Raw genomic sequence first — 21,078 nt, 5'->3', positions numbered from 1 at the left:
CTTTTCAGACACTAGACGTTGGACAATAAAGTGATACATGGGAGACAGAAATAAAACAAGTAATCCTATAACTGCTCTCATCCGCTACCTTGAGAGAGCTTCCAGGTCTTGGAACAAGAAAAGGAAACACAAAGGGACAGCAGAGTTCTGACCTGTGCACACATACACGTGAGGACATCAAGTAAGGCCAAAGAATGAACCAACCAAAAGATAGAAATTACTGTATATGGTACTCACATGGGATGAAATATCGTGCTTATTTTCTCTAGCCAGACTGGAAAACTTTATATTCATGGGACAATAGATATATTACTCAAAAGGGTCTTGCCACAGAGGAGAGGAATAATGTACCTTAGACTAAATAATGCACTGGCCTGACCTAACAAATCTTAAGAGCAAGACAAGAAAGTATCCAACTGTCTCCAGACAGAGTAACTTCATTCCAGAGTGAAGCTCATAATATGTGCATAGGAATCAAAACTACCCAGTAGGCAAAAAGGTAAAATTCATGTCTAACATGAAATCAAAAAAATTTACGGGCATGCAAAGAAGCAAGAAATTATAACCCACAATGAGGAGAAAAACCTAGCTTTCAAAGCAGACCAAGGGGGGTCAGGGAAAACAGCCAAGTAAGGATTTCTGAAAATTCTCTCCTCCATAAAAACAATAAAAAGTTAACCAAAGGTTTACAGTGATCTGGGAAGCATTTATTTCAAAACAAGGCTAAGTCTCAGGATGAAGAGGGAGCTTTGTGGTGTTTTGACTTACCCTATACCCATTCTCCCCTAACTCCATAGCAGCCTTCAAAATCAATAGTCCTGCAAACACGGTGAAAACCAGCAGCCTGGCAGCCATAAGAGAGGTGGAACTGGGTTGGACATCCTTCAAAACTTCCTTCCCATAGAACTGTCATAATTTGAACTGTTTGATGGTCTTCTAGAAGATCCCCCTTGCAAGGCTGTCTTTATTTGACTTGACTCAGAGCTTGCCCAGTGCTAAAAGCCATTTCCCTAGGGGCATTTGTTGAACCCAATTAAAGGCCACTGTTTAACTTTACAGCTTCCAGAGCAGGGATAACAGTTTAGAACAAAAAACAGGCTCGTCAAAAAAGCTTAAAAGGAAAATCTGGGAAATGAAATATAACAGCTTTGAAAACCTCCAATATATTCATAGGAATCTGGAAACCTGTGGACATGCATGAGGTTGTGTGCATGTTCAGGGCTGCACACATGCTCAGGAAGCACCTGGGAAGGGCCTACACTCTCATCTCTGGCTGACATCCAGGCTATGCACAAAATCAGGACATTAAGCTTAAGAAACAGCTGTCAACTTCCTGGCTGGTGCCTACACCTTTTATTCTATCTGCATTGCCATTACTCTATCTGCACCATCCAACTGTCAGTGGTTTCATTCCCTCGATTGATATGCATACTGTTATCTACCCCCTTAGTCAAAAATTTTGAATGATTTTATTTATTTATTTGAGAGAAAGAGAAAAAGAGAGAGAGAAAGAGAGAGAGAGAGAGTAGGAGCAGGGGGAGGGACAGAAGGAAAGAGAGAAGCAAACTCCCTGCTGCTCAGGGATCCAGATGTGGGGCTCAATCCCAGGACCCCAGGATCATGACCTGAGCTGAAGGCAAACTCTTAACTGACTGAGCCACTCAGGTGCCCCCCAACCTGCTGTATTCCAATTTAGTGACATAGCTTCAACTGTGTCAAGTTTGAGACTCAGTTGTTGAGACTCTTTCCAGGATCAAAATTTCTTAACTTTCTTTGTCTTACCTGTGATGAGTCTCCTGTTACCACAATGTACCTGCAGGAAGGGTTCGGGCACTCTTTGATGGAAAGAGGCCTGGTGGAAGGATCACAGAAACTCTCATTCACTTGACTGTTTTGTGCATCAGTGCACTTGACTTGCCGATGTGTCTCTTTTTGGTTACATGAAGTTGAACACTAGAAGTGCAATGACAGAATGAATAACACATTCTTTCATGCAATTCTTTGAAATTTTACTTGTCAGTACTCACGTTCAGCCACTCTCCTGCCACCCACTGGTACTGTATGCAGTCCTGGTGCCAACATTGCCGCTGAGAATAAGGCCGAGTGGATTGAGCACACATTTCTTCAGCCACCCGACCAACGCCTCTGAGTCTACAGTACACATCTCTTTGCTGAACTCCAGAGCCACAGGTCACAGAGCACTACAGAGAAGCCCAAATGATTTGAGCAATTAGCTAACAAATATCAGATTTCAGAAAGATAGCAAAATAGTGCCATGGCCTGTTTTCTTATATCTTTTAAACATAGCCTGATGTTTATCAGGCATTAAGTAGAAAATACATGCAATTAGTATTTTTAAGACTCTCTAGTGTGAAGCATCTATACAAATATGCAAGTAAATTTTATTTTGTAGTACCCCCTTAAGCCAAGTGGTTAATACATATTAGGCTACATCATCGCCTTCATCGCTATGAAGACCATAGTTATGGAAACTATGACAAGCTGTATGACAAGTTATGTCAGACACTCCATCCCAACTGATAGCTCTCTATTCTCACTTAAATGTTCTTAATATCTTTAAAACTCATTGCACAACGAAACTATTCTACTATATTGCTTTTTTAAAAAATATATTTTATTTATTTATTCATAAGAGACAGAGAGAGAGAGAGAGAGGCAGAGACACAGGCAGAGGGAGAAGCAGGCTCCATGCAGGGAGCCCGATGTGGGACTTGATTCCGGGACCTCAGGATCACACTCAGGATCACATCAGGCGCTAAAACGCTGAACCACCCAGGGATCCCCAGCTACATTGCTTTTAAACATCATTTAAATTCTTAGACTATATGCATCATCTCCCTCGAAGGAATAATAATTTCCAAAATTGTGTTATATACTCATCTTTATACTTGCAGCACCTATGGTAGGGTAGTTTGGGGACCCAAACATTTGCTAATCTGTTGATTCATGATTATCTTTCAATGGACAAGTGTTTGGGGAAGCTGGTTGTATAAACCATAATAAACTTGGACCATCTTATCTTAGCCACCCCAGGTCACATTTCTCTTCTGTGCACAAAGGAGATTTTGTATTATTTGCAAATTTCAAAGAACACTTCCATACATTTATTCCTGGTAACAGTTCAACCTCTGACAAGCAGTGCTGAAGACCTGAGACTCAGAGATGATAAGTCACTTACTTGAGCTCCTGCCTCTAGTTAGCAAAATGAAGCTCATTTCTTCCTGACTCTAGATGCTGAGGTGTTATTACGATGCCTGTAGGGGATGGAGAAGGATCTGGTAACCTCTCAGAGCGTTTGCTCCTCTAAAATGCTAGGTTCTATTACAACAGAGCTTGACTACAACCAAGAGCTGTGGTACCCACATCAATAAACTATGGAGAATGCCCAGGGTATTTATTTAATTTGCAAGTTTGTTTTTTTTATACTCTTTGTTATTTCAGAAGGGATGAGAAGTCCTACTGAGGAATATCTGTGGTCTCATTACTGTTCCCAGTTTTGATATTGTAAGGGTAAAAAATCAGGTCCTTTGGGGCACCTGGATGGCTCAATTGGTTAAGCATCCCACTACTGATCTCTGCTTAGGTCATGATCTCAGGATCATGAGATGGAGCTCCATGATAGGTTTCATGCTCTGTGTGGAGTCTGCTTGGGATTCTCTCTGCCGCTCCCCTCGTTTGTGTGCAAAAATGCACTCTCTCTCTCTCTCTCTGTCTCTCTCAAAAAAATAAATGAATAAATCTTTAAAACAAATCAGGTCCTTCACCAAGTTCTATGTTTCTGCAGGAGTCTCAGAGGGACAAACTTCTTTTTCCACAACAACAAATGTATATCTGCAGAATATGGGTTTACCATGAATGAAAAATTTTTAAGATCTCACAAAATCTAAGAACTTGGCTCACCTGTAGACTTGAATCCCTCATACAAACTGTTGTAGCATTTTACTCTAAATGCACTTGATAATTTAGTTTTCTATTTTGTGGGTATAAGCAGTAACCACTGACTTGAAGAGAGTTTATATATATTTTTTAACCTATGAAGAACAGTCTTCTCTACATAGCTTACATTTACCTTCATTGTATGCTTAGGCAGTTGAATTTTGCCCCCATTGAGTGTTTTCACAAAAAAACAGCTCCACTGCACGGAGACAGCAATAATTCAGTGTGTGTTCTATGCAAGACACAATATTAAGTAGACTAAAATGTCTGGATGTAGTTTAGCTTATCTGAACCTCTTGTGAAAATATTTAGCCTATAAAATAAGGCTCCTGCAAACATTTTCCAGGGATAATTTCAGAAATATAAACTACATTTGGAAAACTTCCTACCTCTAAACCTGGAAAAATATAATTCACAAATCATAGCTTAGCAAGAAGTTCTAGCAGACAAATATAATTTTCTAAAATTCAATAAACCACAAGCGTTCACTGGTCCTTTGGTCACAGCACACGTTTAGAAAAATCTTCTGTGACCATGGGTAACTGCTATTACGGACCTCTTCCTTTCCCTTTCCCTTTCCCTATTGTGGAAAAAAAAAAAAAAAAAAGGTCTACTACTTGGAAGAAAACAAGTAACGTCTTGTTTTACAGTTTTTTTAAAGATAAGAGTACAAAAAAGTAAACTGATGCAACTTTAGATTTGAACAGAAAAGATAATACATGGCTTAAATGAAATATTTCTTAACCCAATGCCATCAATAACCTTAACTGCCAGATCCAACAAAAAGGTTTCAAATCTTTTCCTTAATCTCACGGATACATTCAGCAGCATTGATCACTTTCTGTTGAGCCATTCTGGCTTTTGTGATTGAAATCCCTTCAGGTTCTACTCTGCTTTTCTTAGATTGCTCCTTCTCAGAGTTCTTAACTGACTCTATTTTCTCAGTTAAGCCTTAAATGTTAGCATATCCTGGGATTCTGGTTTTTTTATTTTAAGATTTTATTTATTTATTTGAGAGAGAGAGAGACAGAAATGGTGAGAGAAAGCACAAGCAGGCAGGAGAGGGAGAAGCAGACTCTCCGCTGAGCAGGGAGCCCAATGCAGGCTCCATCCCAGAACCCTGGGATCATAACCTGAGCCAAAGGCAGACACTTACCCAACTGAGCCACCCGGGCGCCCTTGGGATTCTGTTTATGACCTGCTTCTCTTTATACCCTCTGAGCACTGAGCAATTTCTTCAATTTTCTTTTTTTTTTTTTTTTAAGATTTTATTTATTCATAGACACAGAGAGAGAGAGGCCGAGACACAGGCAGAGGGAGAAGCAGGCTCCATGCAGGGAGCCCGATGCGGGACTCGATCCCGGGTCTCCAGGATCACACCCCAGGCTGCAGGCGGTGCCAAACCACTGCGCCACTGGGGCTGCCCAATTTCTTCAATTTTCTAAATCTGTTCTCTCCAGCCTTGATCCTAATTCTGACCTTGGCATTTACATTTGCATGTGCTTACAAGAATGTTTTATGTATTTACAGAAATCTCATGTGTCTTCTATGTAGATATGTCAAAGGCACCTCAAAATGCAACATTTCCAAAGCAGAACCTTTGCCAGGCCAGGTCCCCTATGGTGGTGGATGCTGTGAAGATATGATTAACTCACTCTTTGGTTGAGTGACTTCTAGAATGAATTCTCAAGGTACACCTCTACCTCTAAAATATACATCCTGATTTAAGAGCTTCATAGAACATACTTATAAGCATGTTATACATTAGCTTTTTTAAAAGTCCAGATATCTAATATGAAAACTATAATTACAAGTACAACACAACGACTGAATGCACTAACTCATCAACACTGCATAGTTTAATTTAGACAGGAAAAATAAGCCAAATATCCTATTTATATGTGATATACTATAACATTGCATGGACTGGCACTTGAAAGACTTGACAACGGAATTGGAGAAGGTGAACTTTAGCCAATCCATGGGTACTGTAGCTATTTTAGCTACTGTAGAGCAGGCTTAAAGAACCGTTAGAATATGCATTGCAAAAATAGGTTCATCAAACTGCTATTTCATAAATTATTTAAAATGCAAATAGTGAAGTCTTCTCTCTTGATGCATTATTTATTAGTTCTTATTAACAGATTTAGGTTTTGATTTCCTCATAGTTATTTGGAACTATGGTTTAATCCAAGTGAGTCAATAATGTAGCAGTAGTATTAGCAACAGTAGAGCATTTGGAATTAGGAAATACTCTAGGAATATGTAACTTCAGTTTCTCTTCAATTTTGAAATTCCTTTTTACAGTAATAGTAAATGAATAGCCATCAAACCTACCCATACTTACATACCTTCAATCTGGGTACATTTGACTACATCCTGAAAGCAGTCATTCCATTTTTGGGTGACTTTAAAGTTAGCAAATACCTATATTGAACTGAAATATTCTTATTTAAACATTTATCCATTGTCCAGAATCTGTCCCCCTTTCCAACACAAAACAAATGCATATTCACTTTCATGTGAGAAAGTATGAAGCTGTAAGGGGTGACTATTTTATGACCAATAGGAGTTGAGCAATAAAATCACAGAAATGCGAGTCCAGCACACTGACATTATAAAGCTACTAAATCAAACTTAAAACCGGTGACCTAGTTTTGTTATGTAAAGAAGAAATGTCTTTGAATTTAAGCCTCTAATCATCAGGGCTTTTCCTACTTGGAGTAGGACACAGTGGAACAGACATAGAATAGTTGAAACCATTTGATTATACTTCTCAGGGGATTTGGTAATTTGTCAAGACTTTTCTTTTTTTTTTTTTTTAAGATTTTATTTATTTATTCATGAGAGACACACAGAGAGAGGCAGACACACAGGCAGAGGGAGAAGCAGGCTCCATGCAGGGAGCCCGACGTGGGACTGGATCCCCGGTCTCCAAGATCACACCCTGGGATGAAGGTGGCGCTAAACTGCTGAGCCACCCAGGCTGCCCCAGAGGGAGAAGTAGACTCCCCATGGGAGCCTGATGAGGGACTCGATCCCAGGACCCTGGGATCATGACCTGGAATAGGCACTGCTCCAAAAATCTGACCAAGATCTGTGCCAAAAATGTGAATGCTACCCATCATGAACATAGCCTAATATGTTGCTAGTGATTTAAGCAACTACATCATATTTAGTATATGATCAACTAAACTGTTATTTTCCCATAAGCTGTAAAATCCATATATATCTGATACTTAGGCAACAAACTTTTTTGACATAAGCTTGCAGTGAATTCAATACAACACAGAAATGAAATTACATTTCTGTTGAATGCATTACCATGGGATGCAGTGACAATCTATAATTGTTAACTTTAGGTGCCCTGGTAAGAGTGGCAATAGGTTGTTAAGGAAATATAAGGATAAGCTGATGTATAATGATCATAAGGAAATAATTATGACAGCAACTATTGTAAGGAGAGCTTAAATACACCTGTGTTCAAATGCTTCCCCCCCACCACACAATTTTAGTCTGTGACCTGTATAAGCTACTTGGCCCCATAGCTGTTGCTTTCTCATCTCCGCACAAGGTCGGGAAGCAACTGTCCCTTATTGCTCCCCTCTTCTTCCCATTTCTTCACTTTTCTGGCAGAGATAAAGTTATTTCTGCCTTGAAACGTTTCTTGATACATGCCTTAAACCAGAGAGTTAATAATCTCAGCCCACTCAAAGAAAGGCCATCGTAAGTATCAAGAAAGAGGAGAAACAAAGAGAGTGAACAGACAGCATAGAAATGTAAGAACAGAATTGTTGGCACCAACCAGAAGGGATTGAGAAGCACAGTTTACTCAGCCCCAGAGCAAAAAAAGACATTCTCCCTGTCCTGGGGCTCTAGCCTATCTTCACTGGTAGAAACATCACTTAGGAAGAGGATCTGGGCTCTTGGTCAGTGGCTGCGGAAACTCAATTAAGATTTACTATCTTTCTAGGTTATAAGTGATAATATATGTATATATCAGAAATTTCTGAAAATATATAAATATGGACATATGTACTTTGGAAATATAGGAAATATGGAATTAGAGAAATACAAAATCACTTAAAATGCTAACACTTAGCATAGAGTTTCAAAAAATTTTTTCGGGGGCTTTGGGAGACATTAGCTAATAGATTTGTGAGATTTTGGAACTTCTCTCACCTTTGGTTCCAGCTCTGATCTTAAACTTGTAGAAAGAAAATGATGGGTCTCAGAGAAGGGGAACGAGGCAAATGGTTGGTATCACATGACTCTAGATTCAACAGAGTTGAGTGAGATCCCTCAGGCTATCTTTCTAAGTTGTCCAACAGAAGTGTCATGATCAAGAGGAGGCAAGAATGCAGGACTTTTTTTTTTTTTCCCCCTTGAGCATAAAAATTACATTTGGATGGTACTGAACCAAGTAGATGGAGCATGAGACAATGAGTACTTGAGCACCATGCTGGCCTTAAAAACTTGAATATACAAGTAAAGCTAGTATTTCCAAATAGGTAAAATTATGTTCAAAAAAAAAAAAAAGGAAAAGAAACAAACAAACAAAAAGCCTTTCAGAAAGTGGAGGGAATTCTTTTTTAAATGATTCCAGTATTTACTTTGCCTCTAAAGATATACAGCTGGAGCCGGAGGATAAATGGCCCTGTATACCAATGCTTGTTTCTGTTTAGCAGCAGTCACTGACATGCATTACTAAATCCTTTCATGGAAAAATGATATCAAATACCAAATGAAGACCGCTACTTCAAAACTCATTTGAGCACCTCTGTGGTCACAATTTGCTAAATGAGTCCTTCCATTTGAGGTATAATGTAAAATAGTAATAAAATGAAATTATTTTATAGTGGGTGATCATACTAAAGCAATGTTACAATTTAAACCGTCGGAACAACGTAGCAACCAGTGATTATCTCGTAACTACCTCTGAAATTACACTTCTGTTGAATATATTATTATATGTAGTGCAGTGACAGCCTGCAATTGTTAACTTCATGTGGGTACTTTTTATAGAATAAATCAAAAGCCAACGGCTTCACAAATGGTCATTTGTTTCTGGCAGAGATTTGAGGACTGTGTGGGTGTCTGAAGCTAATTTCTATGACAAGGAAAACCAACTCAAAGAGAAGAAAGCAGACTCTGTACAAAAGCATCTGTGTTTTTTAACAGTCCTTGAATATTCATATCTATGTCTTAGAAACTTCTTAAACATGCTCACTTAAGTGAGTCTTATATCATTTTATACTTGGTGGTAAGCCAAGGCCAATTTGTTAGCACTGATGATTGATTCACTGCTGTGGGGCTGGAGGTCAAGGATCAGAAAGCATCCCTCATGAAAACTGATCACAGCAGCTGCAGCAGCTGCATAGCAGCAAGGGGATCCTGGGGATCAACAGGAATCCTGATGGCCAAGATGCAAAAATTCTCTCCCTCTTCCACAAGCCGGATGGCCCCCGCCACACCGCCCCATGGTCCCTGGATGATGTCAGATTTAAGAAGTCTCTGCCACAGGCTGGGTTCACTAACTTTACAGCATTTCAGCCTTATGGGAAAGGCACTTTGCCATAATTTGGGAACATCTGGGCCCAGATAAAGTGAGGCAAACCCTGATTTTACTCAGCAAACCACAATATGACAAATATATAAATTAAGAGTTAGAAAGTATTTTTGGCAACTAAATTACAATATTCAAGTTAAGAAATACTTAACTGAATATGAAGTTAGGTGCTTAGTGAACAAGTTACCCATTGTCCCTGAGATTCAGTGGCCTGAGACAAGGGTGAAGAAGTAGGCACGGGTTAGGTTGTAGACTTACCATGTAAAGACAATGGTCAATCACAGAAGATAATAAGAGACACAATGATATCTAAGTTATTTTAGAGCTCACACTTTATGCAAATAAATAATGGCAAAAAGACATAGAGGGAGGCCATTGTCCACCTGGGAAGAGGTGATGAACTAGACTGGAGTGTCTGCAAGGAGACTCAAGAGTTACTTTGAAGGAGAATTGGAAGAATTTGTTGAGTCACTGACTGCAGGGTCAAGAGAGAAAGAATGATCCAGTGTTTCTTTCAGAATGATCCAGTGTTTTTTTCTTAAACAACTTAGTATGTAGTGGTGGTACTTACGAAATAAAATAGGTTTGTGGGAAATCTTTGAAATCATGGCCTGTGCTAAAGCGTGAAAAATCATTTTATTACTTTACCAAAATTCAATGTCAAAGCAAATGCTCATGATATATGTTTGTGTGTGTGTGGGGGGGGGATGAAAACAAACATGTTTTCCCCCAGTTTTCAGTCAAATACTAAGCACTATTCTGAACCTATGAACACTTGACAGAGTCTGTCTCTTCTACAAAGAAACCTGAGATGCTCAACTTGGAAGCATTTTATTCAGGAACAATGAATGACAGGCCGACAGTGCCACTCAGAAGTCGGTGCCCTGTACTGAGGCTCTAACCTCACAGAGTAAATGTGACTTAGGAACTCAGGGGGACCTCACTTCTTCTAGATCCTCTCTGAACCCCTGTCTTTAATAGACATCACTCCAACATCACACAAAAGCAAGGAATCTGCATCAGCAGAGGAGAGGTTTTTTCTTCCATTCTCAGAACTATGCCCTTTCAGAAATGGCTAAGCACCCTGAGGTACTGCTGAAAGCAGCCAGACGGCCTAACCCCACTGAAATCAGGCCCCCAGAAATTTTTCTAGTGACATTTCCAACTTCATTCAGGGATTTTACCTCTTTGCTACTCCCAAGCTGGTCTTTGCTTGACAATCATGATCAAATGCATGCCACTCTCCATTTAGATTTTGAGCTTTCTTCCCTGAGTATGCCAGGGCACCTATCAATCACCCTCCTTTTATAAACTGAGTCCTCAGTCTGGATCTCATGTATATATCAGCTTCATTTTTTGCTGAGTCTTTCCAAGTGTGTCTACTGTAGCCTTAGACTAGCCCAGGCTACCTAGTTCTGACATGTCCCTAACTCTTAAACAACTCCAATTATGATGCTGTCTAGAACTTACCAGTCCCTTCTCCAACATGTAACCTTAGCTCAAATCTAAGACTTTGGTGTGGAAATATGGCAGTTATTAAATATCTTATTATCTATACTTTACTTTTAGACTACCTGGAATAATATTATGATTATCAGTAGACCCCTGGTATTCAGGAACAGAATTTCTTGTAAAGTTTACAGTCACAAAAAAATCAACCAACAATTCATTATTTAACTATAGACTTAGCAATTGTGTTAACATTGTACATTAATTCAGAGCATGGTGCAAAAAAATGTGTAACAGAATAAAACACGCTTTAGTGGAGTAAAGCTGTCATGATTATTGAGACAGAGAATTGAGATTTTTCTTTGTAAGTGCAAAAATACATTTATAATTATAAAATAGATCACATACCTCCTTCCATCTATTGGCTTTCCATGAAGGGCATCTGACAGATCTACAAGCTTTGTGAGTTCGAGGTTTCTGTAGATGACTGCAATATTTTTCTTCTAATTTCCCTTGGAACTGGTCAATGCAAAGCACCTCACGGTACTTTAAACCTTTACCACAAGAAGCTGAGCACTAGAAAATAAACATGAATGCACTTGATTAATTTTATCTTGACTAATTTATCTTCAAAATGTATATTAAAAAAGCAATCAAAACATCATTGCTTTGATGTTTTCATTAAGATATACTTTGATATTTTTCACTAGAGAGAATTTATAATTTGTCTTTCTGCCCTGGACTATCAGAAGATGTTGATGCCATAAGGTATCCATTAATTCCACAAAAAGTACTGATTGTCTACAGTATACCAAGCATTTTTCTGGTACCTAAATGTTTTAGATCTTTTAAGGTTAAAGCTAACTTCTGTTATCACACATAATCATTTAATTTTAATTTTATATGATCACAACCTATTCTATTTTTAATCCCATGTTTCCCTTACTTCAAAGTACATGTTGGATGTTTAAAAAAAATGCAATGATTTCTCAATGCAGGGATTGAGAAAGGAAAAAATTATTTTTTTAAGTCCAATTCAGTTCAGCTTTGTTTTTTCATCAATCTGGGGAAATATCTCTCTGTACCATCAACCCTCCAATATATTCAGTAAGAAAAAAAAATATATATATATATAATCTCTGTAAAGATATAGGTGAAATAATAATTTGACTTCATTTTTCAGCCAGCTGCCATTTAATAAGTAAGGCCAGTGCAATGTAGTGGAAAGAGCTTGGGCTCTGGTATTGAAAACCAGATCTACCTCTTACTACTTGGGTGATTCTAGGCAGATATCATCATCTGTCCAAGATTCTGTTTCTGCATGTACAAAATGGAGATAATAACACCAATATTACAGGTTCATTATGAAGATGAGATAAAGAATATGAAAGGTCTAATCTGGACCTATTACATGTGGTGCATCCTCACTAAATATTAGCTTCCTCTTCTACTGTTGTCCTTTATGTAGTCTCAGGATGTTGGCAATTTTCAGCATGATGTATGTACCAGGGAAAAGTTAAGCAAAGACATGGATTCCAGACAACTCCTCTCATACCTCTAAGACAGCTGTTCACATATGGTTTCATTTAGAAACATATACTGAGTTCAGAGAACATCAGATAATATATTATGCATTTTATCTACTAGTTCAAAGACTGTTAGACTTTCTAATACAGACTATTAGATGCTTAAAATATTTTAAATCAAAAAATAATTGGGAGATCATTTATCTTTTTATATTATCTGCAATATTATATCTCATTTGTGTAGCCAATTAATTTAATACAAGGCCTTGATTATTAAGACTTATTACCATACCCAAAATGTTATCTTTAACACAGCTTTACATGTCACTTAGAACATACTTTATTCTGTGAAAATCTCTAAGGGATCTTTGTAACTTGTACTGAGTATACATTCTTTCCTATTGACCTTCTCTTTTGGATCTACCTATATGCTCTATTCTCCTGACTTGATACTTTTCTGTTTCTTGACTTCACTGTCTATTTTTCAAAGAGTAAGGCATGTTTTACACCAAAGACATCACATATTATTGAGTATCAAGCCTATATTCATCAAGAAATATATATACATATTCACACAAGGAAAAAATGGTATTCTCCTTAGGTATAATTATTTTTTCTAACCTTCATGATCTTTAAAACAGAAGAATATTCATTACTCTTCTTTGTAGCCCTTTTTAAAAAATAAGCATTACTGTGAATATTTAAGCTCAACACAGTTGGTCTTATGGAAGATGTAAAAATATTTAGTATCTTATTCATTCTGTGAATATTATTGCATTTCTACCATAAACCAAGAGTTGCAGACACAGACTCATTAAACATCTCTTGCTTTTGCCCTTGGTTTATTCTCAAAGTGCTTATAATCTATAATTTTCCAGCATGTGCCATTGATTAAATGAACAATACCAAAGTGGATCTTAGATAATATTAAGCCCAATAAGATAATGAAAAACACAAGACATAAAGGCCATGAAAATAATACAATAAAAATTATGTATTTAAGAAATTCTGAAAAGTAGCCATTCCTTTCTGGGATGTTTGATAAGTTCTCAAGGAGAAAGTGATATTTAAACTCAGTTTGAAAAAAAAAAGAAACTCAGTTTTGAAGAAGTAGGCTTGTTGATGGAAAAGATCTACAGTCATATATTTGTTTAATATCCTTATTTGGACATTGACCACATGTCTGTTTTGTAAAATTCTCAGGTTCTGACAGTGCCAAGAATCAAGAGTCCAAGAATCACACCATAAGTATGCAGTAAATTATTGATATTTCTGATAAGAATGACCAATTCACTTACAAAACTATGTAATATAAGAGGGGACACTGAAGATTCTTCTTTAGAATTCAGCAATATATTTCTGCTATGAGCAGTATCTACAAATGGAATGTAAACTCATACAGTGATAGTGTACTTGCAGTATACTATCAAAGTCAAGATTATTTTTCACAAGACTCGATAGTGTCTCCTACTCTAACTCAAGATCATCTTTTCTCTTCTTTATTATTCTAATCTTTAACCAAAACTATTATTAAATGTAGTTTTAAATATTTTTGCTCAAAAAATGACAAAAGCTGGGGCATCTGGCTCAGGATCCTGGAGACCCAGGATTGAGTCTCACATCGGGCTCCCTGCACGGAGCCTGCTTCTCCCTCTGCCTGTGTCTCTACCTCTCTCTGTGTGTCTCATGATTAAATAAAATTGTTTAAAAAAATAACAATAGCTCTTTATTATCTTCAAAAATAGTCAAAATTGATATTCTTGGTTTTTTTGAGCCACTAAATTTCAGTCAACATACCTTTCTGACCTTATATTCTGTTACTTTTCAACATGCAGCTTTGTTCTACTTAGGCATAATGTATTCACTCAAGAGTGCCTAATTCATGTTATTTCCTTTTACCTCAACCAATCACTTCTCCTGGTGCTTTCTAAATGTGACTTATCCTTAAAGCTTTAAGTCAGTCCCATGTCTAAGGTAAATACATATCAATCTTTCACTCCTCTGAACTCTTCTGAATCTCACTGGTTTTTAGCACTTCATCATTATCTGCTTTTGTCACATGCTTTATCTACCCAGACTTCTGGAGGTCAAGGACCTTTTAGAGATTACTCATATCACCCACAAAATGGCAGGGACAATAAATATTGGCTGATTAATTGATGTTGATACTTAGTGTAAGCAATTCTTATTTGTTTTTGTTAAACTCGAAAGTAATTTATTAAAACATTTTAAATTCCTTGAAATATATTTATTGGCTTATAAACACAAGGCTTCTCTAGGAAAGATAGACAAAAAGTACAAAATTACAGAACTGCAAAATAAATTGTGCTTGGTCACACTTTTAAAGTAGAGCTTTCATTCCTCAAACTTTGAAGAGGAGTAAAAACATTATCTTATGTCTGATGAATTCCATGTGAGGATTTAAGTAAAAGAGAACATGCAAAGAATTATGTTTTAGCTGGAATGAGGTAGTCATAAAGTAAATAACCAGTGAAATCCTACCCTCTTTCTCTCAAACCACAATACGTGCTGAGTTGTAAAGATACCACAAAATAGCTCACTTGATAGGGTACTCAAGCATTACAATTCTTTTCTCTGGTATCCCAGCGATTTTGTTTGTTTTTCTCTATTTAATATTCCTGATGCCATTCTACTCCCGTGAGATTTTATTAACTCTGTATATTTTCCAGCATTCTTGTCAAAAGAATTCTTAAAAATCACCACTATTGTCCTTAGTTGACATAGTCTTAAATTCTGAGATGTATTTTCACGAGTACCATGGAACAGTAGATAGAGGATACAATCTACTTCAGAAGTAGTGACATTAAATACAAGTAACCTGAACTGACTATTCCTGTAAATTAGGTGAGGACAAATGTCTACTTAAGGAAAAGAGAACATTTGAAACAAATGTAGAATTTCCAAGCCTTAGAAATGCAACAGAATCTCAAGAATTGTGCAGGTTGGATGGCACTTTCAATTCCAAGATGGAATTTTGGAGTTAATCATTCTAATATGCTTAACTTTGGAACAAGTTTATTCTTGTTTTTAAGGTTGTACATAATTCCAGAATAAGATTACTATTGATATTTAAGGTATGGACTATTAGTTTGTTAAAGATATTACAGAAGAATGAATTAATTGACAGTTTGTGAAAAATGTTGATTCCAGACACTTAAATTTTTAAGCAAAATAGGGCAATGAAGTTTATTTAGCTCCAGTCCTAGGAAATGGAAAACATCACCATCCAGTGCATGAAAAGGTGCTCAACATCACTAATCATCTGGGAAATGCAAATCAAAGCCACAATGAGATATCACATCACACCTGTCAGGATTACCATCATCAAAAAATTGAGATAATTAATGCTGGTGATGATGTGGAGAAAGGGAACTCTTTTGCACTGCTGGTGAGATTGTAAACTGATACAACCACTATGGAAAATAGTACAGAGGATTCTTAAAAAATTAAAAATAAAACTACCATATGACCCAGCCATTTCTCCTGAGAATTAATCCAAAGGAAATGAAACCAAAACTTGAAAAGATATCTGCATCCCTACATTCATAGCAGCAATACTTAAAAAAGCCAAGACATAGAAACAACCTAGGTTCATCAATGGATAAATGGATAAAGAAGCTGCAGTAGATAAATATACAATGGAATATTATTCTGCCATAAAATTGCAGAAAATCCTGCTATTTGCAACATGGATGAAACTTGGAGCACTATGATACGTGAAATAAGTCAGAGAAAGATAAATACTGTAGGCTCTCACTTATATGTGGAGTCTTAAAAACAATAACAACAATGAACTCACAGATCATATTACTGGTCACCAGAGGTAGGGGAGGTTAAGAGGGAATTGGAGAAAGGTGATCAAAGGTACAAACTTCATAAGGACTAGGGATGTAATATTTAGCATGACGACTATAGTTCACATTGTCATAATATATTTAGGAAATTATTGAGAGTAAATTCTAAAAGATCATAATGATTTTTTTTTATTGTATCTATATGAGTGGATGGATGCTAACCAAACTTACAGCAATGATCATTTCCTAATATAAGTCAAACCATTATGCTGTATACCTTAAGCTTATACAGTGCTGTATGTCAATTATATCTCAAAACTGGAAAAAATTAGGTGAAGTGAATTTTTTCTTTATTTCTAGATATCACATCATCTGTTAGTTATCTGCTGAAAATGTAAAAATTCACAACCATATGGCTGGTTGTCATATCTATCCAATTGTTCATTGTATGTCAGGTTATTAACTAATTTCCTCAGACAACCAAGGAAAGCTTACTACCAGGTGACAAAAGTGTTCACACAGTCTTTTTAAGAAGAGCTAAACACAGAAATGCAATCATTACACATTAAAAATCTAAATCCAAATATGCTTTATTACAAATTAGGAAATCACTTCCATCAAGTGCAACTGAAGAAGCATCAAATTATAATGTATTAAATGGAGTGGTTTTGATTTAAACTCAATAATAGCTAAAATATAATCAGGTATTGGAGTGTCTCTTGAAATAATTTGAGAGAATTAGCTGTGTTTTCCTTAGCCTCAAGTGACAATTCCAAAAGAATCAATGAACTTCTCAACATAGGGACATGTATTACTTATCTTTGTTTTGATCTTTTTTTCAAAACTGACTATACTATGGTTCTGTAGTAAAGTGAAATTTTTTTAATAAAAAGTTTTAACCATAGCTATTTTGCAAGAGAATTTTTTTAATGTTTTGGTGATCATATGCTAAATGTCTTTATAACACTATCACTAAACAAGATTTATCTATGAAATGATATAATAAAGAAATGATAGAGCTTCAGATCAAGATAGACCATAAATTAGATATTTTGTGGAATAAAATACTTGTGTGTATGCATTCATGCATGTATGCTTTATCTATTCTTTTTGATTTTTAAGAAGTCTGTAACATTCTCTAAATAAAATAAAGAGGCTACATCTTCAACCCCAGGAACAGCATGGTTTTTGAAATCTTCAGCAAGCCAGTAACATCTACATATCTAGGAGAAGAACCCAATTATAGTAAAACCTTAGATATGAGTTTTATACAATTATTCTGTAATTAGGGGCATTCCTCACATTGGTGGAACACTTTTAAATTGAATTCTCCTCAGTTATTAAAGAAGTAAATATTCCATTAACATAGAATAAATAGGCCAACTATCCTAGAATAGGATATTCCTGCATTTAAACAAAAAATGACAAAATATGCATATTAAGAGTAGGATGTCAACTCTGCAAAATAGTACTGCTGTTCCTTTAATTCAATGCATATGTGCACTAAAAAGTAAGATACTAAATCTATCAACAGGGACCCTTTTCATAGTATTTCCTGAAAGATTATACTTAGAGTTTTAAAGTTAAATGGGGTTTGAAAATTCTTTTAACCTGTTATAGTCTTTGACTATGCAGCTTTAATAAACCAAGACAGCATTTGGTATTAAAAATAATCACTACTGAAAGAGTTCATACTCTGTTGCATTTCCTCTAATTTAAAATTTACAACTTCAGACATTTAAAATTTTTTAAGTCAGATTCATTTGCAAAAATGTTTTGAGTCCCAACTTAAAAGACAAAGAAATATATTATTAGCAAACATACCTAGCAAACTTTCATTATATTCAAGTCATTGTGCTAATTATAATATTTTAATTTTTACTTCATGTTATAAAATGTTACTTCTAAATATATATAGTCTATATGTATATATATTTATATATACCATGAATTATAGTTCTAAGCTAATAGGATTATCTCATATGTAAATAGGTTAATTCAATTGGAAATACTATTTAAAGATAATTTGTTATATTTGTTAATATTTTCTAAATTAAAACTTTGGAAAAATTTTGTGATATTTTCACTTTCAAATATAAAACCTGAAGCAAAGTTGCAATAATTAATGCAAGTTCTTTACAGAAATTTTCACTTGTCACACAAAATTATTTTCTACACACAAAATATTAAAAAATCAGAAGGAAAAATCACACCTGTGAAAGATAACTAAAATATTCAATTATTGGATTAGTTTTCTTCAATAGTAAGATTTGATGAACAATCACTACAAACTCGCCAATGTCACTGAACTCAGGTTAATTTGCTATATGAAATAGTGTATGTAATTCCAATTAAAAATGTAAACATTATCTGTAGCAAAAAAAAATAGGAAAAACTATTAGTTCAAGTCTTGTAATTTATCTTAGCTTTCTAATAGGATACTTATATGTAGTATAAAGGGGTAATTAACATTTTCAATTTTTTTATAAAATCTGTTTAGCAAGTGGAACTCATCTAAAGAGTTCCTGTTTAGAATTTTTATCGACTCATTGAGTAACATAAATCTTTGCAATTATAGGGCAACAGGAAAAAAATGTTATCATCAATATAAAAATAATATATTTTAACTAATTTTAATAATTCTCTTGGGGCCATTATTGTATGTTTACTTTTTCTTAATGTCTTTATACAAATCACAACAACTGGGACATAGTTACTTTTGTAAGACCATATGGCACATTCCCTGATGAAAATCCCACTCTTGTCCCCTGGGAGCCTACATCCAGAATCATGAGCATCTGCCTCCTGGATGGAACAAAGTAGAAAACTATTCAGAGTGGGCAGACCATAAAAAGGTAAAAAGATCAGAAAATAACTAAAGCATACCTTTTAAAAAAATATTGAATTTTAAGGCATTACTACGGTAACATTTACAAAATTCTTAAAATCAAGTGCCAGCAGAATAACAGGATTTACCATTTCAAGTTTCTACAAATGTTTTTGTACTAGCTGTGGGAGTTAACAGAAATAAAGCCAAGAAGTTTGCTTTCAAGTAGGGTTATAAAGGTCTGAAAAGGAATATGCACAGAGAAGTCTCAGATGAGAAATAAAAAATGAGATCTATGAATGCTTTGATAAGACAAAGTCAGAGTTGAAATAAAAAAAACTTCCATTGAATACATTTATGTCTATTTATCATACATAATACAAGTTATGAAGCAAATATTGTAGGGATTAATTTCAATGACCTTAAGCTAATTTCATATTTAATTATATTAAAAAAGAATTCTTTCTGTTAGAATTTCAGGCGGGGTTTCATGTCTTTTACTATTGGAAATAGAGGACAAGATAAAAGGGCTTGGGATTTAAAATCGGACACGGATATTTCAACCTCCATGGTCAGTGGCTGAGCAACCTTGGGCTAGATGCTTAACCCTGCTGAGCTTCAGTTTTCTTGGCAGAAGGTGGCAATAATAATACCTACCTCAGGGTAGTTGTGAGATTAAAGGATAACATATGAATAACCTAAAACAGTGCTTGACTAATTCTCTAAATGCTTATTAATCTTCCATCCCCCTTTCTCTTTCTTCCTTTCCTAATCCTGAGGAAATATAAAATGGTGAAAATACAATCAATGATATGGATTTCTCTATGAAACACTTGAATAGAATATGGGGATTGTTCAACACATTCAGAATTCATTTAATGATGAGATTGAAGGATAATCACCCCAATGGAATTCCAATAAGAGTCTATCCTGTTCTTCCTGAAAAAAAAAAAAAACAAAAAACAAAAAACCGTGCTTACCTAGACACTGAAAAACACATCAGATATACCTTAAGTTATTGTCACAGTGGGCATAAAGAAAAGAAACTGGAAGCAAAGGCAAATAGACATCTGGTTAAAAAAATTAACCAGTTTCAGTTAAAAATGGTGGTGTGACCATATGTATTCATTTCCCTTCCCCCAAGTTTCTTCATCAAACAAAGTCAGAGTGAATCAAATAGATTCCAATAATTTCTTATGAAGAAGACCAACACAAAGGAAGACAAACTTGTACCTGAAGAGCCAAGAGGCTCAGCACCAGATGCAAGGAGGGGTGCTCTTACTCTCCCACTCTTCATTAGCCAGTTCAAAGGCTATTTCTCTGCAGAAATTAAATGTGTGTGTTTTGGGAGCAAAGGAGCTGCTGAATTGGGGACGCTGAAGGAAAAACAATGGATTTCCACACATAGAACTCTTGACTCTTACTTAGTCTTTCTGTTCATAGCATTCTTGCTTGCAGACAGGGCATCAGAGGATCCTTCTCCAAGAAACTGGGTCTCCAAATAGAATAGATCTTCAAATATTGACTTACATGGAAAATCAGTTACTAAACTAAACCCCAATGCAGAGTTTCCAATCAATTCTCTAGTGCCTTATTTTTAAATAATAATAAGCTGCAGGAAATCATCAACTTTTGAAGAAAATCTTCAATAGGAAAAGCAGAAAACCATTCCCACCATCACCTTAAAGAAAGGGTATGAAGATTAAAGAGATAATCAAGAATCACTCCTTCAAAAACCTCTAATGAAAAAGAGTAGCTGTTGTATAGATGAAATAAGAAGAGGTTACTACGACCTCAAAACAATCAGAATGCAGGAAAAAAACTTCTAGTAATTAGAAACATAACTAAAATAATTCAAGAGATGGTTTAGATATTGAGTTTCCCACTGAGTAAAACCAAAGGACAAAGATAGGAGAATATAAAGGAATTAGAGGA

General features: G+C 35.7%; 1 protein-coding gene across 4 annotated transcripts in view; it reads right to left on the bottom strand.

The window, feature by feature from the left end:
• ADAMTS20 (ADAM metallopeptidase with thrombospondin type 1 motif 20) overlaps positions 1-21,078 on the bottom strand; it is a 162,665-nt gene that overhangs the window by 29,494 nt on the left and 112,093 nt on the right. For all 4 annotated transcript variants that reach the window (XM_072798274.1, XM_072798277.1, XM_072798276.1 and 1 more), the window contains 3 exons: positions 11,384-11,551; positions 2,028-2,201; positions 1,783-1,953 (listed from right to left, as the gene is read on the bottom strand). In XM_072798274.1, the coding sequence (XP_072654375.1) occupies positions 1,783-1,953; positions 2,028-2,201; positions 11,384-11,551 (513 nt within the window). The remainder of the gene's footprint in view (positions 1-1,782; positions 1,954-2,027; positions 2,202-11,383; positions 11,552-21,078) is intronic.

This window comes from Canis lupus, chromosome 25 (assembly GCF_048164855.1).
Source record: "Canis lupus baileyi chromosome 25, mCanLup2.hap1, whole genome shotgun sequence".
NCBI lineage: Eukaryota > Metazoa > Chordata > Mammalia > Carnivora > Canidae > Canis > Canis lupus.
The sequence above is the reverse complement of the archived record's forward strand: the minus strand, read 5'-3'. Positions and strand labels throughout refer to the sequence as shown.